Genomic DNA, 21,181 nt, shown 5'->3' with positions numbered 1-21,181 from the left:
GGTAAATTTGATTCTGTTAACATAACACAAACAGGTAAAACAAAAAAAACAGCATTTAACTTAGTCCAACTCTAGACAATTATTGGTCAAACTCACCTAAGCAAGTGGAAGGTAAGTAAGGAACTGAATAAAGATGGCCTACAATGTCTCTATGCCTTCTGTTTACAGCCAGAGTGTGACAACACACCAGAAGATGATCAAAAAAGCCTACTTACCCATGAAACCCAACAAGAATAATCACAGACTCTTTTTTTTAAAAGGAAAAGAAGGAACCTTATAATCAGGGTAGCGAGAATGCAACTGCCTTAAAGATAGAAGCCTGAGTGCTTTGATTTCTGCTCCCTGCAGCCCTCAGGATGGGACATAGCAAACAGGTCTGTAACCAGTCTAGATCAGCACATTATCCAATAGAAATATAATGTCAGTCACAAAAGTGAGCCACACATGGAATTTTAAATTTTCTAGTAGCTGCACTGAAAAAAGAAAACAGGTGAAACTAATTTTATTATATATTATTTACCTCATATTCAAAATATCATTATCAACATGTAATACAAAAACTATTCGTGAGATATTTTACTTTTTTAGTACCAAGTCTTCAAATCTGGAATGTATCAATATTTGACATTTAAAGGACATATTAATTCATATTAACCACATTAAGGGCTTAATAGCCTCACGTGGCTAGTGCTCACTATACTGGACAGGGCAAATATCCCTCCCTGACTTCACCTCTATAAGAACTTTTCCTGAAATACATAAAATTACATAGTAATACACAAATTCAAACATGCTAAAAGACCACCTGCAAATACTTACTGATAATTTGATCTTCAATGAGCTTTTGCAATGTCTCCTCAGTACAGCTATATGAAATGGTTGCATCACATCTTCCATCTTTCAAATTAAATTCACAGATGAGCAGTTCATTATTTTCACTAAGAGCAAGCAGTCTGGGCTTGTCTGTTGGTGTCCCACCGTTATGAGAGTCCTCCCATACAAACCTAAGGAAAAAGTTTAGACTATTTATTATATTCTATATCCACAATAATACTTACCCACAATGGTGAAGGTAGAAGGACAGAAAAAGTAGAGAACAACTCTTTGGTTCACCTAATAGCATTACTTCTATATACAACCTAAGGGAATGTAAACTGCTCTAGAACTTCCAGCCCCTTCCCCCATCTCCTTCCCCTTCCTCACTTCTTTCCCCTCAGCCCCCTTCAGGGCAACACAAGAATATAGGAGTCATTCGTGAAAAGGGGGCAAAGAGCAAGAAATGGTGGCTGTTTTTTTCCTTCATCCTAAATCTGGACTGATGCTATGTATAAAGGAACTGTCATGATCAAGGATATGTTTCAACAACCAAATATGTCTATAATTTATAAGAGATGGTCTTCACAATTAACAAAATACGTTTTGCTAACATAAATGCTTTCAATAACTTAAAAAAAAGAAACTGATTATTTGCATTTATAGACTTAGAAGACTCTAAAGTGGCATATTATAAAATAGCTCTGTCCAATGGAACTTTCCATGAGATGCAAGTGTTCTACACACCTGCAAAGTCCAATACAGTAGCCAACAACCTCATGTGGCTACTGAGCACCTGAAATGTGGGTAGTGCAACTGAGGAACTAAATTTTCAATTTTAAGTGCAGTTATAGAATATTTAAAGCAGTGTAAAGTCAACATACCAACATGACTAACAAGGATGGAAAGAGGCTAATGATGCTACAGCTTCAAATTAAATAATAAAATTAAGTTACATTAAAAGAGAAAAAAAAGAGCCCCAATTCTGAAAACAGTGCAATGGAATGAGATGAGGTTACCATGCTGATAAAGTTTCATCTTTTAAAAAAAGCTTTTTTCTACAGAAGTAGTAAGTTTTATATCTAAAAACAATGGACTTGGTGCTACTATGTTATTATTAGAAAAAAACATTGACATTTTATATCTCTGTCTTTATACCTAGAATGATGTTTCATAAACAGCCAATTCCTGACTGTTCACACTGAAATCTGATGTCAAATATGGAAAAGGTTAAACAAATTAAGATATATTTAAAAGGCTGAATACTGTGAAACCAGTAACATCATTAGCACATGGGACTATACTGCCACGTGGTAAGAGAATTTTCAGTGAATATAATATAGAATGTACAGTGATTTCAACAATATACAAAGGACCATACATACTTTGAGAAAAGGAGGAAGCAAATTTTGTACACTATAAGCTTGTCCTTATTTTTACCCTACGAATTATTTTAATTGAATTAATTCAATTCAACTAAAAAAACTAAAAAGTAGCCCTTCTTGATCCTCTCCCACTAATTTCATGCAATAGCTTACAAAAGCCCCCATTATTTTATGTCTGTTCTGCTTATCTTCTGTGAGGTTCTCTCTCTGCCTCATTCCTTTCCTTACATGGCTGTGTTCATAGGTACTTAATACTGTTCAATCAACTAACTTGTGGTAAGGAGAGATTCCTTTCCCTAGCAACTAGAGATCAGGAATAAAGAAGACAAACATAAAACAGGTTAAAACATTCAGTGATTGAACAAACGAATCTCTACTGTGAGGCACTTTTACAGGACCTGGAGATTCCAGAACTTCTCTGTGGCTACTCAAAATCGTAACATTTCTAAAATGTTTTGTTATGAAAGAGTCCAAAGTGTCGGAAGTCACTCTCAAACTTAATGATGTAAACTGTAAGAGTTACATATGTAGAAAGTAATACATGATTGAAATTGTTTCTTTTCTGTCTTCCCAACCATACAACCTCACATGTAAGAACTGTCTCATTAAACCTTCTAGGCACTGCTCCTAGGTAACGAACAGAAAGCGCATAATAAATATTTGTTGAGTGACTACATGAATAAGAGAGTAGAAAAAGTAGGCTCTGTCCTTGAAAGGGGGTGGAGGGGAGGGGAAGCCCAAATGTGAATGAAACAGCTACTTGTATCAGAGATAAGGAAAAGGTAACAGGATGATTCAAATGAGAGATGATGCCCCTCAGCTGGCATCTTTAACAGATTTAACTGAAGAAAATGGGCGTGGGGCACGGCACAGTGACGATTAATCAACCTGCGTTAAATGAATTAAAAAAGCGTCCAAGCTAGGATTCATTACAGGTTCTCCACGTCCGGAGAGGATCTGGATACTGTCTCCACCCACCCGGAACGGGAAAGAATGGGTGCAGGGACGCGACAAACCGAGGAAAATGTTCCGAGAAGGAACAGGGCCTGCCTCTGAGGCGTTGCCCTCCACCGTCATCCCTCTCCCGCTACCTCCAAGGTAGGAGGGGAGCAGAGGCGCCAGCCAAGCTAAGGCTGCGGACTCCCTCCACAAGGCCAAGCCCGGCCACAGCACTTACTGCCGAAAACGGCCTTCCAGGCGGCAGCCGCCCCCGCCCCGGCCGCCGGGCGCCAAGGGAAGCACGTGAAGGCTGCCTGCAGCCGTCAGGCTCCCCAGAACCTCCTGCTCCCTGTGCAACTGCGCCCGGGATCCCAGCCGCCCTGTTGCCTCGGCGGGGACCGGCACCAACAACACGGGGAGAACCCGTTCCACGGCTTCAGCACTTCCAGCCCCCTTGTCTGCAGCCATCCCGCTCGCACCGGTCCTTCCGGTCCGTACGGCCCGCTGCGTCCTGCGCGTGCGCTGTGTAGCCGACCCGCCCTCGGCCTCGTGACTCCCGCGGGGAGAGATACGCTGACGTAGTCTGCCCGGTGACGTAGTCTGCCCGGTTACGTTCTCCGCACCACCCACTCCAGCAAAGCCGCATCTGCCTTTGTTTCGAGCCCACGGTTTGCTGAGAGAGTTGAGGGCCTCCATTAGCGGCCTAAGGTGGCTGTAGCAGCTGTTCTCACTCAGTGGCATTACCCTTTGCTTTCTTACCCTTGCTGCCTTCTATCTATTGGAGGCCTGTGCCTGCCACTCTTTGCTTTTATTTGGCTGTTATTTTTGCTTACAGGCCCTGAGTGGTGCAATGTCCTGGTATTTGACCAGATCCATGATGAGGAAGCTGACTTGATGCTGACATCAAATAATATCCGTTGTAACAGCCAGGGGAATAGGGTGGGTGGAAGTGGTAGAGTTCCTGTTTCCTACTCCTCTTTCCTCTGGGAGGTATGATCCAAGATCGGCAGCAGAGGGGGCGAGAAGAGGTGGGGAGTAGGCATTTTGGAATGGTCTCCTAAAGGACAGCAGTGCCTTTCTTAACACATTCTCTTCCACAATCAGATGGGGTCACACAGCTATCAAAGGTCACCTCCTTTGTGCTTTGATTCCCATCCTCCTCCTGTTGTAGGACTTTGTAAACTTTTTTCGCCTTCATTACTCACCACCCTTCCCTGCCCCGGCCACGTTATTGGAGTGCTTTCATTATCATGCAGGCATGCTGTAATATCACTCTTTAAAAGAAAAGCGTTCCTTAACCTACATAGACTACTACCTACTGTCCAATTGCTCTGCTACCCTTTCAGAAGATTCCAAATTGACTTTTTCTGTAGTCAGTGCCTCCCTCCTCCGTCACGTCTCTCTCATTTCACACTCTTTTTTAAAAAATAAATTTAATTTTTGGCTGCGTGGGTCTTTGTTGCTGCGCGTGGGCTTTCTTTAGTTGCGGTGAGCCGGGTCTTCTCACTGAAGTGGCTTCTCTTGCTGCGGAGCACCGGCTCTAGGCATGCGGGCTTCAGTAGTTGTGGCACGCAGGCTCAGTAGCTGTGGCTTGCGGGCTCTAGAGCGCAGGCTCAGTAGTTGTGGCCCATGGGCTTGGCTGCTCTGCTGCGTGTGGGATCTTCCCGGACCAGAGCTCGAACCCGTGTCCCCTGCCTTGGCAGGTGGATTCTTAACCACTGCGCCACCAGGGAAGCCCATACACGCCTTTCTTAAAGTACTTTCTTTCCAACTTTGGTAGCACCACTTCCGTAATCTTCAACCTATTTTTTTCAGATAACTCCTCCTCAGTCCCCTATGTTGGCTTTTCTTCCTACATCATCTCTTCCTCACTCCTAACTTGTAATACATCTGTGTGCTGATACTCCCACTTTTGTGTCTTTATCCCTGACCTTTTCCTTCACCTCCAGACTGCTCTTTACCCACTTGATATATCTACTTGGATTTCTAACAGGACATATTAAAGTGTCTACAATGTTGATTATAACCCTTCCCAATGCATTTTTCCTCATGTTTTCCCCACGTTAGTCTAGGGCACCCACCATTCACTCTGCCTGGGAGTCATCCTGGATTCTTCACCACCACCCTTATCCAGCCCATCAGCAATGTCTGTCAACTCTTCCAAAACCTTTTCCCAACTTCTTCTCTTTCTGTCCCTAAAGCTCTTCACTTCTTGCCCCAGCTTTGGAAAAAAAACTTCTGAACATTTTTTTCTCTGCTTTCTATCCTGTTCCCCTAACAATCAGCAGTCAGAGTGATCTTCTTCAAACAAAATCACGTCATGTCACTTCCCTGTTTAAAATTCTGACTTCCCAGCAGTTAAAAATCCAGACTTTAAAAAATAATCATGGCTTACAGATGTGTACTCTGCTTATCACCCTCCCCCCCCACCCCTTACCTGTATACTTCAGCCACACTGTCCTTCTTTCTTTTCCTGAAACACACCAAGTTCATTCTCACTTTGGGGGCTTTGTGCTCACTAGTGCCTCTGCATGGAATACTTGTTATTGATTCCAGCTTAATTGTAGCCTCTACTGACAGGCCTTCCATTCCACTCCAGTCACTCATCCCCCAATTTTGTTTTCACCATGGTATTTATCACTATTTGATGTCTTCTGTCAGTCCCTGTCCAATCAGAATGTAAGCTTCAGAAGAGCAGGGGCTTTTCCTTGGTCACCACTGTTTCTCGACCACCTAAAATGGTTCCTGGTTCATAAAAGGGACTCGTGTTTTTTTGATGAGTGCATGACCTTGTTTGTCAAAGTAAACCAAACTTCCCATATCTCAAAGGAGATATTTATATAAAACGCTCTTAGCTCAGCTAGGGCTACTTATAAAAAATGGCAACAGCGGAACAGTTTCCAAGGTCAGTCTATTGTTAGACATGACAAGGACTTGTCCCTTACATTAAGGACACTTGAAGCTTCACACATAGGAGGTATAATGAAAGCCATTTTCTTAACTTACAAACAAACTGCAACACTTCATTCTATTATCTTTTTAATTATACCTCATTTTGCCATGCCTTTTTAGGCACATAGTTCAACTTTTTGAAGCATAAGAAAAGGTTTTGGGCAGGGTTCACCAATACATCAAGGCATACAACTGTCTTCAGACTCTCTGGATCGCTTTAGGCAAAATCCATACACAACTAGTGTCTGATCATTAAACTCTTCCCACATATACGTATTCCGGAACAACCTGATCAGTAGATCAAGGCAAACCTACAAAGAGAAGAGGTGTTAACTCCAAACAACTTCCCTTTAAAATATTGTGTGATGTGATTAATATGTCTCTTTCCAGCAGATGGTAAGTTCTGAGAGATGACCTACATGTTGTTTGTGTGTTTACATCTTATTTACGTTTGAGTTGTCCCTCAAATACTTCTTTAATGAACAGTTCATCTTCTCAAACTAGTTCTTACCCTCAGATAGCTTAGCATGATAAATAATCAAAGTTCCTGGGAATAAATGGAAAGGTTTGGCTGAAGAAACAGGCCCCACGACCCTAACTTGGAGCAGACTGGTTACTCAGTAAGTACCACTGTCTAGAAATACTTCTAAAAGCAAGTTATCCTCCATACTCTTGGTTTAAAAGTAGTAGAGAAGTGACAGAACCTAGTCTGGGCTTGAACAGGGGACTATGACCTTGTTTCCACAGTCACTTACTCCATCCTAGCCTCCAGCTGCTGTACCAGTTGTTTGTCCACATGGTGACAGAACAGAGGAAGAAGGTTGCTGGGGAAGGCCAGGGGTTCTGCCAGAGAGGCTGTGGGCATTTGAGCTATCTCCCAGGCAGTGAGAACTACCATGTCTGTCCTGGAGGGCAGAGAAGTAATACATCAGCATCTTTGTATGCATGCAGGAAATAGGCTCAGGGCCCAGGTTTCTTATTATCTTTCTACCACCACTATCACCCTCTGTACCTCCAGCAACTAAGAGAGAACATTTGCACGTTTGGTATGTGCCAGGCAACGTTTAGTGCTTTACACATCTTCCATCTCATTTAATCTTTAGGTCTCTAACTGGTTAGTACCCTTTATCCTTAGATCCCTAGTTTATAGATGAGGAAACAGGCTAAGGAAAGTAAAATAGTGTGCCCCAATGTTATGTTCCTGATACGTGACAGAAGCAGAATTCATACCTAGGTCTGTGAGTAATTAAAGGGACAAGCTTTAGAGTCTTTCTTACACTGCCTTCCATGGGGGACAACGCTCTAGGGCACTATAGAAAAAAAAAAAAGGGCAGAATAGCTACAACTCTGTTTCTCTGTCCAACCTCCTCCCTGGTGCTTGCATAAACCACTCAGGAAACATCTCATCTGGCTCAGCCTATACATCCCAGGGGTACTGAAATAGTATTTACAGGCTTTTATGATCTTACCAAGCTGTGTGGTCACTGTTGGGTTCCTCGAGGGAAGAATCCAGGGATATCAGCTGCTCCCCATGACTTAGCAGGGCATAGAGCAAAGATATTCCAAACTGCAAGTGATAAAGTATCCAGAGTAAAATGAGTTTACCCTAGGCATTCAGTGCTTCCCTGGCTCTGCTATTTCCCAACTAAAAGGGCAAGTTCACAGGTACAAATGGAGTCCAACACCCATAAACCCATCAAGTTTTATACTGGCTGGCCAAGAACTCTGAGCCCTTTCCAAGGAAACCACTGCTCTGAATATTCCAAAAGATTCCTCTGGGGAGCTGATTAAATGCACACTTGTGGGCTCCGCCCCCGGAATCAGAGACTGCAGATCAGGAACGGACCCAGGAATCTGACGCATGTAGGCTGTGGACCCCTTTTTAAGAGGCATCGCTTTAGGCAAAGATCTTCAGAGGGGTTCACAAGATAATCCACTAGGATATTAGAAGATATGAGATCTTTCACATCTAGAGTCTCATCTTGTATTTATTATGTACCTAAGGTAAGTATAGTGTTCCACGTACATGATTTATAAACACACACAGGTGGTATAGTTCAGCATTTTTTTGGTAAAATGGATTCACTATCAAAAATGTTTGGTGACTTCTGATCTAGAGGTGATAGCAGCACCACCATCAGGGAGCTTGTTAAAAAAGCAGCCCCACCCTGGGTCCATTCCAGATAGCACCTGGAGCCACCTGTGGAAAGACAAAAGCCTCCCACGCGTGTTACCTGATTCTGCAGCACCACAGTGACTGGCCGCTCTGAGGAGCCAGGTGGTTGCAGCATGAGTCCCTGAAGTCCTTGGAGGAGTTCATGGAAGGTCAAGTGGCTGATACATTTGCCCAGAGGTTCGAATAACGTTTGCAGGGCCTGCAAGAAGGTCAGTAAGGGCCTCTCTCTGACTCCTCGACAACTTCACCTCCGGTCTCTTTCCTTGCTCACCTGGCCCTTTCTGGTCAGGTCAGACCTACCAGGCCTATCACCACTCAGGTGTCTCCATCCCTAACACTGGTCCTTCAATACCCACTTGTCTAGGATGCCTTCCCTAAGCAAAGTAGCTATGGGGCTCACCACTTATCAGGGAGTCCTGAGCTTCTCAACCTCCAGAGCACATTCACACCTGTGTAACCATAGGCCTGTGGGTTTTCCTCTCTTCATTTGCCTGAAGATGATCAGCTGTTCCTGTGGTAGTTTGTTCTGAAACCCCCTCACCTGAGGGTGGCAGGGTCCACACTCCTCACTGCCCAGCACCTTCTCTGGCTTCTCTGGGGGTGGGGATCGGAAGGAGGAGGAGGAGGAAGGGGAAGAGGAGGAGGAAGGGGAAGAGGAGGAGGAAGGGGAAGAGGAGGAGGAAGGGGACGAGGAGGAGGAAGGGGACGAGGAGGAGGAAGGGGACGAGGAGGAGGAAGGGGACGAGGAGGAGGAAGGGGACGAGGAGGAGGAAGGGGACGAGGAGGAGGAAGGGGACGAGGAGGAGGAAGAGGAGGAAGAAGGGGAAGAGGAGGAGGTAGGGGAAGAGGAGGAGGAATAAACATTCCTAACCCATCCACAAAACCGTCCTCTCCTCCACTCAATGCCACAGTACCTGATCAGCCACATCCCTCTTGACAAGGAGGGGCAGATGGCGGGTGATGGCCAGAAGAAGGCTGACAGTTCGATCTCGGGGCAGAAAGGGGAGCAGCCGGGCCACTAGGGCTTTTCCCTTCCTCACGGAGAGCACCTGCAGGAAGCCATCCGCTGCCTCCCTACAGGTGACATAGGAGAGCATTGCAGGGATCTGCATAGAGCAAAGGACCACAGGCCAGAAAGGAGAGGCAGAAGCTAAGCCACTGTCTTTGCTGAGCCGTCCCTTCCTGGGCTGAGGTGTGACCCTCCCACACTCACTCCAGATTATTCTGTTCCTGGGTCTTTAAGGCCTGGAAGAGCTTCTCAAGCTGGCTGCTCTGCTGCTCACAGGGCTGTGCGGGCCCGTCCTTCTGGCCCTCCTCTATCTCTAGTAACTGAAGGAACAGCTGGGAATGTGAGGGTGGGGAGAGAGGAAGAAGGGGTCAATGTGAGTATATCCTGTTCTCAAGGGAGGTAAGGAATTCACTGCTAAGGCTGATGTCTCACCTTCTCAATCCGGTACAACACCTGAAGCCTCTGACTGCTTGCAGCTCCTGTCTCCTAGAGAAAGAGTCCCTGGCTGTCAGCCAGACCTCCACAGCAGCAGCCCAAGCCTAGGTGAGCTAGAACGTGATCTGGAAAGGCTAGACCACAAAGCCCCATCACTCTTGTTCCTCACTCTTAGGTCCCAACCTGAACTCAAGCATGAGAGTGTTCCAGACCTTTCTCCGAAACAGGGGAGAGAAAAAGGCTGTAGGAAGATAACGCTCCTACCTGCTCTTGAGTTCCATGGGGCACAGCATCAATAGCTCGGCGAGGGCTAAAACACGTTGATACAGCTACCTGGCCCAGGGAACCCTCGATTCGAACCACTGCATGGAAGGAGTCAGACAGGCACGTGCCCCTCTGTGTTCCACCTGTGTCAACCCGGATGTCCACCCCAACCCAGGAGGTCAGCCCTGGTCCTACCTGACTCATAAGCCTCCGCCTTCTGAATGTAAGGTGTGACCAGCTTGAAAGACTCAAACCTGCTCCTTCGCCCAAGCAGCTCTTCATCTGCCTGCTTCTTCTCTAGTTTCTGATAATATTCCTGAGAGTCCATGGATTAGTCAAATGTATACTCATTGGCTGAACTTAGAGTTAGGGCTCTGCAACGCAACCTTTTAATATACCCTTGCCTACAGCATTCATTCCAGAAATGCTCCTGGCACCTTAGGGCCTTATAGTAGCCACTATAATGCATCTTAAAGCACCCTAGCCCTCATGCCACCTGTTTTAGGGTCCCCATCCTAAGGACTTGAAGAGCTAGTACCACCACCAGATCTGATGGAAAGGCAGAGAGCAAGGCAGAGAGCAAAGCAGAGAGCCAGGAAGCAAACGTGTCCCAGGGTCTGCAACCTTCCTGCAATCTTTATTCCAGGTTACACATGGGACACCGCTATCCTTCCCCCTCCCCATTTTAATTTGGTGATCCTACCTGTGATCTCCAAAATCAGAGTTATCTGATGGTACGAAGACCAATCAGCAGCTTGAAGCACAGAGAGAACACTACTTCAATTGGCCTCTAGGCCAGTCCTACGCTTGTGAGGATTTGTGCAGCAGCTCTAATATCTTCTTAAGGAAGACTGTGAAATCCAGAACTAAAATAAAGCCACTGACTGAGAGACAAACAAGGATTTAAATACAGCTCCTTCATTGAGGAGCAATGTCTAAAAGTCAAGAGTGGAAGATGATCACATTCAAGGAATCCTGGCAGAAGGCAGAGGGTTTTGAAGCTGGTGGGAAGAAAGGAAGAAAGTAATGTCAATAGGAAGGAGATAAAGGTGGAAACCTCGGTAGGGGTCTCATGGAGGTTGAAGAGAAATTGAAATACAACTTAGACAACCCAAAACTCATGGACAAAGGGCAGACAGGAAGCAGACAGAAAGGAGTCCAAAAGTCTGCCAGCATTTGTTCAATTCAAGAAATTGAATCCCATGACTTATAAAAGTTCCCTGTGTTTTAGATCTTAAAAAGTAAAAAGTAAGTAGATGAATGTTTATAACAAGTCATTTCTGAGCGAAACCAAAGTGTACAAAGATGAGAGAGTCCTCATTTGCCGACTGAATAGGAGAAACTCTCGGCAAAGGACGGAGACAGAAACCTCAGAGTGTGTTTGGGGAATCATAACTAATCCCATGTTGCTGAAATTTAGGAGAAGAAGGGGAAGGAGAGTTTGGATGTCAAGTGTAGAAATATGACCCCCATCCTTTAGCAATCGTTCCTCCCACCTGAAGGGACATGGCCACTGTGAGGGGAAGGGAGAATCTCAGAGGACCCACAGGGTCAGGCCCATTTGACACCAAGGTCAGAGGCGGGGCAGAGCCCCTGGGGCTCACCTGGTAGTAATAGTCATCCAGGCGGGGGTTCTCACTCTGCAGCTGAACCATCTGCACTTTCACCACCCAGTCCTTCTCTTTTCGGGTCATGAGGTTAGCATAGGGGTCTGGCTGCTGAGACCAAGGCTTCTTGGCTGGGGGACTTCAAGCCAGGAGGAGTGTCCCTTTAGACCTACCCACCCCTGCCGCAGAGAACTCCCCCAAGGAGTGGAGAGCTCGGAGCGGGATGTCGGGGGAGGACAGCAGAGTGCAGAGGTGGGCCAGGGTGTGAGAGGCTTAACTGGTGGGGCTTTGGGGGAGGTGCTCTGTCACAAGGGAAACCCCAGCATGCAGGGGGCTCCCCTTAATCCTGCTTCTCCTCTCGGTTTTACCTTGGTGGTCGACCATGCTGCTGCTGTTGCTTCAAGATCCGCTGGTGCTGAGGGTGGAGCTGGGTCAGATGACTGGGAAGACGTAGAAAGAAACTTGGGCTGGGTGGGAGCAAGCTCTCAGCCCCCCGCGCCCATTCCTTTAGCCTCTGGGAACCTCAGCCAGACATCTAAGGGACGCTACCTGCTTATGACCCTGCCCAAGCATCAGCCACATGAAGCATCACTATCCTAGCTCAGCAGGGCTTACCTCCCCTCCAGGATATGCTTTTCCCTGAAACTTGGCTGCAGGAAATCCTGACACAATATAAAACCATTTGGCCTGGTTGTCAGGACTTCTGAGTCCTACTCTCAGTTCTGCCATGCTGGCTGACCTCAGATAGTCCCTGGGCCTCCATTTCCTTACCTGTGAGGGGAAGGAATTGCACTCTACCACATCCTTCTCTTAGTGAGTTTCTCTAAGTATTTTCTGTGGCAGCTGGTAGAGGGGCAGCCATGCCTCCTCAGCCACTACGTCCTGAGACTTCTGGAGAAGAGCTCAGCCTGTCCTGGACCCTGGGACCCTGGGCACTATGAACCAGTACCTGAGCCTAAGGGGCCATGAGGTTGACGGGCTGCAGAGGACAGATGGGTCTGGCGAGGGCAGTCGAGGTCCGAAGTGTGGGGCTGCAGTGCTGGTGCTGGGAAAGGCAGGCCGGAAAGGAAGTGGTGCCAGGTAGTCCAGGGTCTGGGAGAGGAATTTCAGGGTCTGGGAGAAGGGCATCTCCACCAACAGAACCCTGCTTTTGCTGTTGATTGCCTTTCTGCCTCTATGGTCTCACCTGCCTTTTCCTTCAAGAACCTCACTCAACATTTTGCCATCTTGGGGCCCCTCGAGCCAGTTGTGAGGACACCAGACTGTGGATCCCGTTCTTGTTTCCAACAGGTTTGTCACCTCCTAGGGAGCAACTCAACGGTCCCTGACAATGGGGAGGCCTGTGCTTTCCCCACTGTGTGTGAGTCAAGTTCCTGCCCTTTCTTCTCTGAGCGTTCACTCAGATCTTGTCTTCAGCCACTGGGGCCATTCTTAGCGCTTTTTGGACACCTCTGAAGCCCTCCTTAGTCTGCAATTCCCTTCTCTTCTCCCTGCTGGATTTCTGGCAATTGCTCTACCCCAGACCATATGCTCTTTCTAGCACTAGGCTCAGTGCTGCTTATATTCTGTAAGATGGAATAGTTTGTCCTTTTCATAGGAAGGCCAGTTGTCCCAGTACCACCTCTGTTGTTTACCAAGCTACCCCGCATAAGGGGCGTTTCCCCCTTCCTACCCACACTTCACTTTGGGCGCTGCATCTCCAGAGCAAGGTCAAGGGCACAGTGAACATAAGGGAAATAAGGGACAGGCGGCATGCTGCTTCTCAACACCCTGCCTATTTCTCACAGGATGGAGACTGGAGTGACTCACCTGCCACAGAAAGTGCAAGGAAGCAGGCGACATCCCCAGCACACCAGGGGCCTTGATTCCAGGGGAGCTGAGAAGACCTTTCTGGAATGAGAGGGAGGAAACCCCAGGCTGGAATGAGCCCCTGTAGCATCATCTACATTCACCTGTGTTAATGGGGGGAGGGGAGCAGCAGGCCCAACCATTTCCAATACCCAGGACAGTGGCAGCCTGGCCCTCCCTCAATTTCAAAGTCAATACAATCAGGACCCCTCTCCTTCCACTGAAGGGAAGCCAGACTGGCATCTTAGGAGTTAAGCTGAAGCAGGGTCTGAGTAACTTCATTTCTACATGGCACTCCTTTGTGTCTCTCCACCTGCTGGGGGAATCCAAGGGAATAAAGACCAGGGATGGACTGGGAAGACACAGGGGCCCAGGGTCAAAGATGACTCACTTTCACCACCAGGAGCAGGGCCAGCATCTCTAGGTGATGCACAGCCCTGCTAGGACCTGGATTCAGGTGAGGGCAGCATCAGAAACTAAGTAGGAGACAGAAGAAAGGAGGGAAGGAAGGAGAGAGTCTTTACTGGGGTTCAAGCCTGAAATAGAAAGTGTTAGCCCATGTAGAAAGGGGTGAAGAAGAGAGAGATGTGTAGCAACAGCCTGTGAGATGCAGACCGTTCAGGACAACCCTCCCCCACATCTTCCTGCTCTGGTACCTGGATGTTACGGACAGCACTGAGGACAGCTGGATCCCCGAGATCATTCTCTTCCTCCTCTTCTTCCTGTTCCTCCTCCTCCTCCAGGTCAGGGGCTAAATCTGGGTCCACCTCCTTCTCCCTCTCTTCTTCATTTTGTTCCTCTTCCTCCAACTGGGAGGCACACACCAGCACTTCCTTAAGAGCCAAGGGGTCATAGGACTTGCCTGGGCTTTGGTTTAAGTGGGTGCCTGAGGAGGAAGTAGACAGGGGTTCAGCTGTGAAGGGTCTGGTCTAGAGAGGATGCTTCTCTGTAGCACTTCTGTTCACAAGCCATCTCCAGCACCATCTTCAAACATCTTCTCTTGTTCTGTGAGTTCAACTCAGCCTCACTACCCCAGGGCGCCCCTAACCATCCCCACTAGAGCAAACAGAACCTGGCAGGTGCCAGTCACTTTCAGTTTCTTCATCCCCTCTTCCATTGCCTCATTAGTCCCAGCACAGGCTTCTCCACCTGCTCACCCCCTCTGACAGCCCTTTCTGTGCCTCTTTAATCAACCAAGTTCCAGCTGCCCTGACTCATGACAATTTAACCCTAGTGTGCCAGGGATTTTACATCTATCTGTTCATTTAATTCTCACAACAACCATACAAGGCCGGTATTGATCATTTTTCTCTAAAGGTGAGGAAAATACAGGGCCCATAAAAGTTATCTCAGTCACCGTCATGACGTCGCTGGGAATCACTCCCAGCAATTCTGGACATCCAAACCCATGTCTATCCCCTGAACCAGACCATCAAACTGCCGCACTCCCAGGCCTTTTATCAGATACCACAGACCACTTGGTGATACTACCTTGAAGGCGTTTCATCTCTTCGGGCTGGCAGACTTGCTCCATGGCTGTTTCCTCTGGTGAGAGAGCACTGTCAGCCTCTGGAAGGTAAACCTGGGAAAAGGAAGAGACCCAGAGACCCTGTCCTGGGGAAGGATGGCGTGGCACCCAAACAGCCAAGGTCTCCCCCCAGCAAGGTTGTCAGAAAAGTTTTGACCCAGATCTCAAGGAGCAGGACCCTGGGCTCTCAGACTGCCCTAAACCTCCACCCTCTGACCTCACTAGCCCAGCTCTAGGGAGCTGTCCTGCAAAGGGACAGAAAGGAGGAGCAAGGCTAGGAATTGGAGGGGAAGCACTTCTACACAGTCACCACCAGCCTCGGTCTGTGCACAGGGAGGGGGCTCACAGCTGCCTGGGTGGCGACACCCACCCCAGGACCGTGGCTGTCCGTCCTGCTTAGCTTAGCCATGGCAGCCTGGGCCAGGCAGGCTCTCGACCCCTGGCTTTAAGATTCCCAGCCCCTCCCCTGCTCCCCCGTTAAAGGGCCAGCATCCCCAACCACTGCATCCTGGTAGAAATGTCAGAACACAAACTCATGAGAAAGAAAACCCTTGAAAGGGCAAGAGAATTAAAGTGCATTTTTATCCATCCATGGTTGTGAGTACAGTTTATTGGGATCGCTATTTGGGAGCAGATATTTTAAAAGAGGATCCCTGTTTTCCACACCCTTAATAGGAATTTTGTGAGGTTCTGTTCTCTTCAATCCCTAAGCTTTGCTCCATTAAATTGGATAGGAAATCCCTGGGTGGATCTTGAGGCAATTACTGAGCAGCCAAATTCTCAGTGCTTCAGGGCAGGGTGCTTGTGGATCCCTAAGGTCCACCTGGTGATGCTTGCCCTTCACTGTGTCCTTGAGTCCGCTTGAGCTTGAGTCTACTAAGCACTCCTGCTGACGAGGGACCCCTGTGAATATAGAAGCCAGATCTTCGAGGTAAAAACACTTTTGCATGAGTTACACAGATAATCCCATATCTTCTTGGCTGCTGTAAATGGAAAACTGGTTCAGAAGCTCAGGACTAAAAAGAAAAGGAAACAACAACAAAAACAAGCACCTCGGGACTGCTGGTGGCAAAACCTGAGACCCATCTGCGCCTCATCTAGCCCCTCAGTGATTCTGGGTTCTGTGCCCACATCCTGTGTTCAGCTGAAGCACACAGGCTTTACAGAACTTCTGAATAAAACTAAAAATGAAGCTAATTCTCTACATTAAAAATGCAAGTTAGGGCCCTATTGTCATGGTTATAGGGCCATGATTCTTGGTGCCTCTAAAGAAAAACATTCTTTTCAAAAGTTTTGCTGTAGGTAGAACCATATGGGTGAGGGAAAAAATTTAAATAGCTTGAAAGTTATTGAAATTATTTTCAAATATCTAATTGGGTTCAGGCCTTTTTGGTAATGCTATTCAGCTGTTTCTCTCAATAACTCCCTAATCATTTACCCTGGTATTATTATCAAAAGGGCCAAATGGTGGGCTTCCCTGGTGGCACAGTGGTTAAGAATCTGTCTGCCAATGCAGGAGACACGGGTTCGAGCTCTGGTCTGGGAAGATCCCGCATGCCACGGAGCAACTAAGCCTGTGCGCCACAACTACTGAGCCTGCGCTTTAGAGACCGTGAGGCACAACTACTGTGCCCGTGTGCTACAGCTACTGAAGCCTGCGTGCCTAGAGCCCGTGCTCTGCAACAAGAGAAGCCACCGCAGTGAGAAGCCTGCGGCACCACAAAGTAGAGTAGCCCCCGCTCGCCGCAACTAGAGGAAGCCTGCGCGCAGCAAAGAAGACCCAACACAGCCAAAAATAAAAATAAATTAATAAATTAATTTTTTTAAAAAGGGCCAAATGGTGACTTTCAGGGTTCCAGAAGTGATTTATCGGGTTGTTATAGAGACCAGGTGTTGGGGGAGACTCACTTGCTGTATGCAGAACTTCATTTTGAAGGTACTTCCTTGTACCAACTAGTACCAGAGCAGGTGGACTAGGGGTAGTCTGCAAGATTACAGCCCTCTCTTGGCTGTCTGAAGTTTCACTTGGGACCTAGAGCCTTTTGTAAAGGTCCCCTCCCCTTTTGAAGTCTTATATCTACTGATCCTTTAGATTTTCTAGCTTTCTGCCATAGTTTGTGCTAAGTTTAAGCCAAGCCTGTGCTAGCCTTGAGGCATAGGCAGTGAATGAGGTAATGCTACCCATGGACTCTTAGAACTTCCCATAATAGAATAAGAAGTACAGACAGCTTAACAGGACTTTTGGATCAGACAAAACATATATTAGAACTGTATAGCACAGGGAACTATATGCAGTATCCTGTGATAAACCATAATGGAAAAGAATATAAAAAATGTGTGTGTGTGTGTGTGTGTGTGTGTGTATATATAGAACTGAATCACTTTGCTGTTCAGAAGAAATTAACACAACATTATAAATCAACTATAGTTCAATTTAAAAAAAAGATACATTACAAAGGTTGGGACTTCCCTGGTGGCACAGTGGGTAAGACTCTGTGCTCCCAATGCAGGGGGCCTGGGTTCAATCCCTGGTCAGGGAACTAGATCCCACATGCATGCCGCAACTGAGAGTTCACATGCCAAAACTAAGGAGCCTGCATGCCACAATTAAGGAGCCGGCGAGCCGCAACTGAGCCCGTTTGCCACAACTAAGATCCCACGCAACTAACTAAATAAGTAAATATTAAAAAAAGGAAATGTTTACATTTGCTGAATAAAACACCTAAAGACTACTCCACTTTTATGGGGAGATTTTTAATCCGTTATTTCAGTTCCTTTAATGGTTGTCAGTCCATTCTGGTTTTCAATTTCTTCTTGAAGCTGTCTTGTTCAATTATATATCTTCTAGGAATTTGTCCATTCCTTGTAAGTTTTCAAATTTATTGGCATAAAGTCGGTCATAGTATAAGAGTATCTTTCAAATCCATGCTATACCTGTACTTTGTCCCCCTTTTAACTTCTAACATTATTTATATATTATCCCCTCCTTTTTTCTTCTTTCCAGAGTCTATATATTTTATTAGTCTTCTCAAAACATCACACATAAGTCAGGGTTTCTGCAGGGAAAAATAGGACACTGAAATTGGATAATTTTAATAAAATTAAATTTATTAAGATATAGACTTTTAATGAAAGGATATTTATAAATGTATAGAAAGAATACAGTGCAATCATAAGGAACAGTACAGTCCCCTGGGACTAGTAACAGTTGGTAGTAACCACTTTAGGCAAGAGAATGGAGTGGTTACCAGAACCTGGAGACAGAGGAGGCTGCCTGGCTGGCAGATAACTTCAACATCTGCGTCCAGTGGGCTCCAGTGTGGCAGCCCTCTCCTAAACAATATCCCTTCTCTTTGAGATCTGGGATCCTCTCTCTCCTCTTGCCTCGTGAGGCCTCAGTGTGGTAAAGGCTCTCCACTCTTGCTAGCCCCTGGGGGCTTCACTATTCTTTATGCATTTCCCTTAACCGTGCTCACAGCTTGGTAAATATTCCCTTCCCCAAACTCTCCTCAGTTACCCCACTTGAATGTACTGTTTGCTTCCTGTCAGGACCCTGACTGACACCATCTCCATCACCAGCTTGCTGAGCCATTCTTTCCTTGTTCTTGTTCAGCTTCCTCTCCCATCTGTCAATCATCAGGGATTCTAAAACAAAACCATTGGCCTCAGGGCCTCTACACAATCTCATCTCTTGACTCTCAGCAGTCAACCTCGCCCCTTGTGTTAATGACAAAATAGAGGCCATTTGGGCTGATCTACTTAAATTTATACTTGAAGGAAATGTATACGCACCACAGGCCTCCTCACCTCATTCTGCCTGGTGGGGTGTCCCTCCTCCTTTCTAAGTCCAGCCTCTCTTCTGGGATTCTGTGCACTCCAGACACTGCAGGCCTGCTTCTCTCCTCTGTGTATTCAGCCTCTCCATCTTCCTTCATTCTTCTTCTTTTTTTTTTTTTTAAGTTTTATTTTTATTTATTTATTTTATTTGTTTGTTTTTTTTGGCTGCGCTGCGTTGGGTCTTCGTTGCAGCGCGCGAGCTTTCTCCAGTTGCGGCGGGTGAGGGCTACTCTTCGTTGCGGTGCGTGGGCTTCTCATCTCTGTTGCTTCTTTTGTTGCAGAGCACGTGCTCTAGGCGCGCGGGCTTCAGTAGTTGTGGCACGTGGGCTCAGTAGTTGTGGCTCGCGGGCTCTAGAGCGCAGGCTCAGTAGCTGTGGTGCATGGGTTTAGTTGCTCCGCGGCATGTGGGATCTTCCTGTACCAGGGCTCGAACCCATGTCCCCTGCGTTGGCAGGTGGATTCTTGACCACTGCGCCACCAGGGAAGCCCTCCTTCATTCTTCTTATAGGAAAGCACAGAAATATCAGGACGTGTTCATTCATAGAAACAAAGTTACTTTCTCCTTTTTGTTTCTTATGTTAACTGCCCCTTATCGGGCTCCTATTCAACAAACCAAGCTTCTCCATTTCCTCAGCTCACATCATTCCTTCAGCCATTGCTCCCTGGCTTCTGACTCCATCATATTGGGGGCCCTAGGGGATGGATGAACTTAATTCCACATGCCCCTCAACCCTCTTTATGGACAATTCACAGTTTTTCAACTTTATGTTAGTACTCTGCAAACACACCATCAAGACAAGACCCCTACCCTCATTTCTACCCATATGCCACCCCTAAACACTTCTCGGGTTAAAAAAAATAAACCTGGAACTATCATTACCCATCACTCCTCAGAAACTATTCTCAATACTATTCTGAATCACCAGTGATTTCTTAACTAAGTGCAAAAGACGTGTTTCGGTCCTTACCTCAGCGGAAGTCTCTACAGCACGTGACACTGTCCTCTTTACATCTCTATTCTCCCACAGCTTTCTGACACTTCAGTCTCCTGGTTCTTGGCTTCTTGGGTCACCTCTCATTGGCCCCTTTCCTGCTCTGCTCATTTTCTTCCCATCCTTCAAATATCCTCTTCCTCAAGCCTCTTCCCTTTCCCCTCTGTGTCAAATATTCTTAATCAGAGGGTCCCCTGAAATTGTATAGATGTTTGTGTGATTTTTAACATGTGCATTTTTCTGGAGAGACAGTCCAGACCTTTCATCACATTCTCAAAGAGATCAAGAATCCCTCTAAAGGTTAAGTCCTCTGTAACTTGGTATCTCTGGGCAACCTCATCTACTCACATTTTCCTACCAGCCACACTCTGATGATTTCCAAGTCCTTTTGACAGATCTGACACCTCCCAACTTAAAGCATCTCAGTGGTTTTCATCTCCCGTGCTTTACGTAAGGCATTAGACTCTCTACAGTTGCACCCTGACTGCCTCTCCAGCCTCCTGTTTTCAAGTTCCCTGATCTCAAGTTTGTGTTTCAGAAATAGTGAACTGCTTTTAGTTGTGTGGGAAGAGTGGGACTCCAATGGAGCCCTCTCTAATTATCACTCTGCACCAGGATGTCTCTCCCTACCCTGGGGACCCCTCACCCTTGGTCTGGGAGTTATATTTAATTGTTATTAAAGAAGCTACCTGTATATCTTAGCAGGTAATATGCTGTTCACTATGTCACATCAGCAAAATGAATTTGTGAAGGAAGAGTTATTTTAATTGGAAAGCGATTTCAGATGCTTGATTGAATTGTCTTATACTAATATTCTAAATATTCAAATGGAGAACAACTCAGCTCAGGCCTTATCTCCTCCAGGAAGCCTTCTCAGACACCCTCCTCCCTTCCAGGTTGGATGAGGTGCCCTTATGTGTGCTCTTTGGCCCTTACAGTTTTTTCTTCATTGTACCTACCACACTGAGTTGTAATTCTGCTTCTGTATTTGCCACTCCCAGTTGAGAACAGAGATGTGTCTTCTCCATCTTTGTGCCTCCAGCACTTAACACAATATCTACAACAGAGTAGGTTCTCAGTAAATGTTAAATGAGCTGAACTTAAATGAAAAATAATGGTCCTTCCCTGCAAAGACTTCTTCAGATGGGGTTTCTTGCCTGTCCCCTGGATGTGTCCTACTCTGGCCCACTGTCCACATTGCTCCCAAGAAATGTAATTCTATGAAAACAAACCTCATGATACCTAAGCCAGAAATCATAAAAGAAAAGACATACAGATTTGACTGTTAGCCTTCCATACTGAAGACATATTTATGCCAAAGTAAATTCCTATGGAGCAAAGTTTTAAATATTAAAAAAAAAATTAAACCTCAAAAATATACAAAGAAAATAGTGTA

The 21,181-nt window shown here is 46.3% G+C and overlaps 2 protein-coding genes across 3 annotated transcripts in view; both read right to left on the bottom strand.

The window, feature by feature from the left end:
• Positions 1-3,617, bottom strand: part of SPG11 (SPG11 vesicle trafficking associated, spatacsin) — a 76,637-nt gene extending 73,020 nt beyond the window's left edge. For both annotated transcript variants that reach the window (XM_061180354.1, XM_061180355.1), the window contains exons 1-2: positions 3,376-3,617; positions 820-1,004 (exon numbers count right to left, since the gene is read on the bottom strand). In XM_061180354.1, coding sequence (XP_061036337.1) covers positions 820-1,004; positions 3,376-3,605 — 415 coding nt within the window. In that variant the 5' untranslated portion in view covers positions 3,606-3,617. The remainder of the gene's footprint in view (positions 1-819; positions 1,005-3,375) is intronic.
• A 3,223-nt stretch (positions 3,618-6,840) lies between these two features.
• PATL2 (PAT1 homolog 2) lies at positions 6,841-15,365 on the bottom strand. The gene is made up of 15 exons (XM_061181450.1): positions 15,303-15,365; positions 14,920-15,010; positions 14,085-14,314; positions 13,390-13,470; positions 12,530-12,672; positions 11,949-12,020; positions 11,578-11,719; positions 10,169-10,289; positions 9,974-10,071; positions 9,707-9,760; positions 9,479-9,606; positions 9,180-9,339; positions 8,324-8,464; positions 7,559-7,656; positions 6,841-6,994 (listed from the first exon to the last, which is right to left on the bottom strand). Exons 1-15 carry the CDS (start codon positions 15,363-15,365, stop codon positions 6,841-6,843), a joined length of 1,776 nt encoding a protein of 591 aa, XP_061037433.1.
• Between the last annotated feature and the right edge of the window lie 5,816 nt (positions 15,366-21,181).

Source organism: Eubalaena glacialis, chromosome 2 (genome assembly GCF_028564815.1).
Source record: "Eubalaena glacialis isolate mEubGla1 chromosome 2, mEubGla1.1.hap2.+ XY, whole genome shotgun sequence".
Taxonomy (NCBI): domain Eukaryota; kingdom Metazoa; phylum Chordata; class Mammalia; order Artiodactyla; family Balaenidae; genus Eubalaena; species Eubalaena glacialis.
Note: the sequence above shows the minus strand (reverse complement) of the source record. Positions and strands in the feature narration are given on the sequence as shown.